The sequence below is a fragment of the Drosophila mauritiana genome, chromosome 3L, assembly GCF_004382145.1.
Source record: "Drosophila mauritiana strain mau12 chromosome 3L, ASM438214v1, whole genome shotgun sequence".
Lineage (NCBI taxonomy): Eukaryota > Metazoa > Arthropoda > Insecta > Diptera > Drosophilidae > Drosophila > Drosophila mauritiana.
Genome location: NC_046669.1, coordinates 2,973,254 through 2,979,666, shown reverse-complemented (window position 1 = coordinate 2,979,666; position 6,413 = coordinate 2,973,254). Strand labels below are relative to the sequence as shown.

Here is a 6,413-nt window from a genome sequence, read left to right as displayed (position 1 = left end):
GATAATATACTTGTAAAATTATATATATGAAGTCCTATTATGTTATATTATTATAATGCTATTTTATTTTAAAATAGTTCATTTAATGTTTGTTATATTATTACTCTGCAAAAGGGATGGTGTCCCCGCTAACGATAAGCCAGGGCTAAAGAAAAAACATCGATAGGCTTTTCCACTAACATCGATCCGTCATGCTGGTATTTTGCCAAACATAACATTTGGTCACACCGCACAACACTCTTTAAAAAGACAACACATTTTTTGGCGAGTGGACGTGTCGGCGGACAAAAAGTTTGCAAACAGAACAGAAGAACACAGAAGTGAACGACACGACGCGGACAGCGGGGAAAGGTGGCAATTGAAAGAAAGTGCCATACTGAGTGTGCGAGCGAGAGAGAGAGCAAACTGGGTATTGCCTGTGTGTTTGTAGTAGTTTAGTGTGCGTGTGTTTGGGAGTTTGTGTACGAAGCGAGTGGCTAGGAAAAACAACAAACATTATTCCAAGGAAATTTCCAATCATGTCGGTGGAATCCTCCAGCTCGGCGGTTCAACAGCCGCCGTCGTCCTCGAACCTACCGCTCCTGGGCGACAACCAGGTGGTGGCCACGACCAGCTCTGCCTCCTCGGCCTCTTCTTCATCCACATCGTCGTCCTCCTCGTCGGTGGGCGGCGGCAATGTGGTGGGCGTGCCGCTGGACACGCAGGGCAGCGGAGAACCGCCGGCCAAGAAACAGTTGTTGGAGGGAGGGGGCGGTGGTGCCACCAGCAGCAGCGGCAGCAGCTTGCTTTCCAGTGCCGCAGCCGCCTCGGGAATGCACGAAAAGCTGGCCCACCGCATCTCCAATGCCCTGTGCTGCGCCGTCTGCCTGGATTTGCCCAAGACGGCCATGTACCAGGTGAGTTTTTGGATTATTTACAGCGGCTTGAACTATAAGCCCTTGTAAACTAGAATCAAAAAAGGAAGTGAGAGCTTTAAAAGCAAAAGAAGAAAAACAGCAAGTGCGCGTGTGTGTGTGCGCCTCATTCTGTATACAAACAAATCGTGGCAGCTCAGCTGTAAGAGTAAAACACCTCTCTCCCTCTCTCCACCCAAGCAAGACACAGCTGTGAGAGAGCGAGACGTCTAGCTGGGGCGCTCTTGCATTATTTGCCTTGAAAACATTGAAAGAGTGCGAGGGGGAGAGAGGGCGGGCGCAACCGCAGCATAAGCAGGCCGACCCTCTCGCACTCTCGGCCAACTAATGCAGTTTTATTGCGTTTTAGAAAACAACCCCCCAAATTGAACCGTTGCATTTCACACTATAAATTATGACCCCCATCTCTCTATCCCCCTCCCCCACTCACTCTCTTTTGCGCAGTAACACTTACTGCAGTTTTTCTGTATTGCGTCATAGGAGTCCGTATTATGTCTCCCCCCATTGGCCTATTTTAAGTGGGAAGAAATCAGCGGAGCAATTCCAGCGTTTCATTCCCTTAATTGTGCTTCCTCGTTCGTTTATTCATTTATTCGCTTCTTGGGCCAGGTCCCGCATTCCTTTTCATTCACGCTTTTGCAGGCGTCGTCATTGTTGCTGTAACTGACGTTGATTGAATTTAATGCACAAATACACAACTGTCTCCAAGAACAAAGGCAGGGGCGTAGGCCAACGTGCTGCGAGAGGGCTCAAGTCTGCATAAATAACCAACGTAATATCGATTAAATAGTAAGCAAGGTTGCTTATTAGCCTCTAATAATAGTAACCCAACTTAGCAGGGGCCTCCTAGCCCCCGACCCCCTCCTGCAGCGCTTATGTGTCCGCAGATCTTTTACGTAAGGCGTATGTGTGGGTTGACATTGCTCTCTTTCTCTAACACACATGTGCCAAGGCAGCCGTAACTGCGTCATTGAAATCGGTTTTGTATTACGGTACAATGAAAAGGAACTGCTGACCCACACAGAAAAATCAAATGAACGTTTCTTTCTATACCCAAATAACGTGAGCGAAGCACCGTAGAATGATTCATACAAAATGGCCAGAAGGAATTCGCTGAAACCCGCAGAAACTATTAATTAGCTAAAAAAATTCCCGATTGTTTTCCTTTTTTTTTTCATTTCCACTCCTCTTCATTGGCCTGTTTGTCTGTCTGTCTGCCTCTCCGTATTTATGTATGTGCACCCTGCACACACGCTCACACACACACGCACCTTCTGATTTTTGCTCTCTGTTATTGTTTTGCTTTTGCCACTGCGTTGCTGTTGTTGTCTCGCTCTCGCCAATGTCGTGGCCAAATCAGCTGTTCGAGGCCTGGGGAAAATTGAAACGCCAGTTTTGCCGATTTCAAATACGTAGTAAAAAAAGGCAAGAAAAGAGTGTGTGCTACACATATTTGTTATTGGAAGTGCAGTGATGCCTCGGAAATTGCTGAATTTGTGGCTAGCTGCAGGTTCTAAGACCTGTAATCTGGAAATAACTTGTTTTTCCAGTTCGGGTTCCAAGTGCATGTGTGTCTGTGGGGGAAAGGTATAACTGAAAACACACCTGAGTTCTTTTTTCCGCTGCCGTTGATCTTTTGGGCGATTTCCTTTTGTACACACTGTTGACGTTCTCCTTCTGTTTCCACTCTCTATCTAGAAAAACACCATCAGCTGGGTTTTGTTGTGTCTGCGTCTTTCTGCTTTCTGTGTTATTGTCATCATCGATGGGGAAAACTATGAAACGAGTTAAACTCCTTTGTAGATCCCGAGGATTTTCCATTAAACAATCCAATTGCCAGCAGCTGCTGCCTGCAGTTAGTCTAGGTCATAAATTGCCAATCAAAGAACACGAATTCATGGGTTCATTCAACTGCAGAGATACAGTGAAACACTCGAATGTCTCACAAGATACAAAAAGAGCACAGAGAAAAATTCGATTTGAAAGTCAAAATATCTCTTTCAAATGACCTAACAAAAAACTAGATTTGAAATATTTCATGCCCCAACATTTGATAACATGCCTTTCTCATGACATTTGATGTTTTGAGGCTCAAATTTGTACATAATGCACATATTTTTAAGGGGGAATCATTTTATACTATCCGTTTCGGGTTGCATATCTGCAGTCTAGACAAAAGAACAACGATATCGGTGAAACCCGTATATATTTATTTGTGTTTGTTTGAAATTTTCGGGACGATCCTCGAGACTGAAAATTTTGTTATGTGCACAAGATACACAAGAAAAGCATTGCTTATCGCTCGGAACTCGCGACTCCGTCCACAAATAGTGCCGAGGGACTATCGCTTGCCTCCTCCGGAGCTGAATATTTCCCAAAATAGATATAGAAATTCCAAAATGAGAAAAACGGGCCCGCATTCCACACAACTGAATTGTAAATAAACGCATGCGGCGATTTTTATGAAGGCTTCTTACAGCAGCGCCGGGGTTGAGTATTTCACTGCGGGGTTTTCGACTTTATCTGGTTCTTTTATCGGTCCACTATTCTCGACCTTTCATCAAATTGCTTGACCAACCAATTCATGTCCGAAAACCAATCGAAAACACACACAACTACGTTGTCATTGGCTTTGAACGGAAAAAAGAGAAATAACCACACTTATATAATATGATAACTGCGCTAAATTTAACCCAGAACTATCAACTGTTTATGATTTCGATTTTGCTGCCGCCTTTTTAGATAAAGTACCTCTCTTAATGATTAATACTAGTTAAGTGAATAATCTCAATTTCGTAACCTTTGTAAGCACACGCAACAAAAAAAAAAAGAAAAAGAAACAAGAAACAAGATTGTAACCGTAAATGCTAAGTACATAGAACAGACTTCATAATAGTAGCATTAAAGTTAAACCCTGAAATGTATCTTAAACTAAACAAACGAAAAAAGAAACCCCAAAAAATGAAACGTGAAACTGAATTCAATAAATTTGCAAAGGAGAGTGCAAACTTGAGAATGCAAAATAAAACCAAACTACAAAATAGCGTTTTTATTTCAACCAAAAAAATGAAACCACACACAACCCGGAGCCCCTAAGCTAAACACATTCAGACCTCACCTCAGATCATCACCTCCCGCCAAGAACTCCACTCCACGCCTAGCCATCTTCCTCACCCCAAAGACATCTCCAAAATAGATTCATTCATTCGAAGAACCCACCCAGAAACACCACACCCCACCCACAGCCATAAAAAAACACAATACAAGCTCTCTGCAACAAGGCCGTATTTTGACTAATAGAAAACTTTTCTTCTTTTTTCTTTAATTGCAGGTTAATTTTCATTCCACTTTTGTTTTAGTTCTCAATCTCTATCCATCTACTGCTCGATTGCTAAGTCGTGAATTTACTAAACCCGCCTTTCCCTTTCTCTCTGCTCTTTCCATTTGCAGTGCCAGATGGGCCATCTGATGTGCGCCGCCTGTTTCACGCATCTGCTGGCGGATGGACGGTATGAACCCACACTCTAGAAACCAAACTAAGATCCCTGCAAATGCCACCAACTCCCAACTAACTAGTTCTGTTTGCTCTTCCTTACGACTATTTTTCAAATATATTCTCTCCCTAGCTTGCGTGATCAGATTGCCACGTGCCCCAATTGCCGCGTGGAAATTTCCAAGAGCACTGCGTCGCGCAACTTGGCCGTGGAGAAGGCCGCCTCAGAATTGCCCAGCGAGTGCCAAGTAAACTGTTTTATATTTTGCCAATTCCATTTGATATTCATTTGCTTGCTTTCGTCTGTAGTTCTGCAACAAGGAGTTCCCATACAAATCGCTCGAACGCCATGAACAACACGAGTGCCAGGAGCGCCCGACCAAGTGCAAATACCATCGCATTGGCTGCCAGTGGCGGGGACCCTACCACGAGAGTGAGTGCCTCCGCCCATCCCATGGATCTGATAAACTAACTAATCATCCATCTAATTCCCAGCCAACGAGCATGAGCGCAACTGCTTGCATCCCCAGAAGTCTGGCTACGAGGTAATGGCGGCCCTGGAGGCCCACGACGATAGGATCAAGGAGGAGAAGAAGATGTTTAACACCCTGATTGACTTGCTTAGCTATGAGAAGATCATATTCAATGGTGGGTGTGGCACAGAACAGAGATATGTCTTAATTGCAGTGTCGAATTAAACCTAATTATTAATGGTTATTGTAGCTGAGCTCGTACTCAAATGCGGGCAGAGTTATGCTTACGCTCGATCGCTTTCTGGTTATATGTACTCACATTCTATCTTTTTAGATCTCCAAATGAAGCCCTACCGCACAGACGAGTATGTGCACAAGCTCTTTTATGAGACGGCCCGCTTCTCGGCCTTCAATCAGCAGTGGGTGGTGAAGGCGCGCATCAACAACAGCCAGCGCGATCCGCATCAGTCCAACGAGCGGACCATCACCTATCAGCTGATCCTCAAGACCAAGACCAGCACGCCCATGAGCATACATTTCTTTGCGCTGAAGGGTCCGTTCTCGGATATGAAAGTTTCCACGCAGATATACAAACATGAATTCACCGAGACGGTGAGAATAACAATATTAATAATAAGAGCTGTCGACTAGTCATGAGTTTACTCTTGTCCTGCCATTTCAGAGTACCGAAAGCGAGTACTATGTCTTGCCATTACCAGATGGAATCGGCGGTAGCGGCTCCAGCGAATGCAACCGTATGCTGGCCAACAAAGGCATTAACTTCCGGTTAGTAATGATCAAAACAACTTGCTGAAAGCGCTTTTATATATTAACGATCTCCTCTTGCAGCCTGCTCATGTTTCTGCTGAATAAGTAGACGCTTTCGCTGCTCAGCGAATTAAGATTTTCAAATTAGCTTAAGTTTGTTGTTTCAAACTCTTGAATGTGCAAAACCTAGACATAGTTGACTTATATTTTCTATCAATGTATATGTAACACTCCGAGGCGGAAACCACAAGCCTGGCCTAACAGAGAACCGCTTCCCGATAGCCCGCAACCCGTTCCCGATCCCATTCATGTTTCAATGAAGTTTAAGATCACGCAAACGTAAGGCGGTAGGTTGTAACCTAAGTTTAGTGTAGATTCGCCTACATTTTGTACATGAGATAGCGCCATTTTATGGAGACACCTTTCAATAGCTATGTTAACTCTACTGTTAGTGCTGGTGGCGAAATGGATACGATACGATGGACAAGACGGCTGATGTGTGTTTGACTAGCGCTTAATGATCTCACAGGAAGGAGCCAGCCCACTCTAACGCGATAATACCGATAATAACCATAAAATAGCCGTAGATTAACTGTCCGGACGCAGGGACCTCGAGTCCACGGCTCCGTTTTCACTGTAAGAAGAACAACACCAAGTTGAAATTCGAACTCTAAGCAGGCGCATATAGAACGCTCTATGATATAACTTAGCGATAGACTAACTACGATCACATAGCCCGGCCCATCAAAAACAAAAATAATTAAA

At 44.2% G+C, this 6,413-nt stretch overlaps 1 protein-coding gene across 1 annotated transcript; it reads left to right on the top strand.

The window, feature by feature from the left end:
* Nucleotides 1-233: 233 nt before the first annotated feature.
* On the top strand, nt 234-6,399 carry LOC117139633 (cysteine and histidine-rich protein 1 homolog). The gene is made up of 8 exons (XM_033302092.1): nt 234-896; nt 4,365-4,423; nt 4,541-4,655; nt 4,717-4,840; nt 4,903-5,055; nt 5,215-5,492; nt 5,563-5,666; nt 5,730-6,399. The coding sequence occupies exons 1-8, from the start codon at nt 519-521 to the stop codon at nt 5,755-5,757; spliced, it is 1,239 nt and encodes a 412-aa protein (XP_033157983.1). The 5' UTR covers nt 234-518; the 3' UTR covers nt 5,758-6,399.
* The last annotated feature ends 14 nt before the right edge of the window (nt 6,400-6,413 follow it).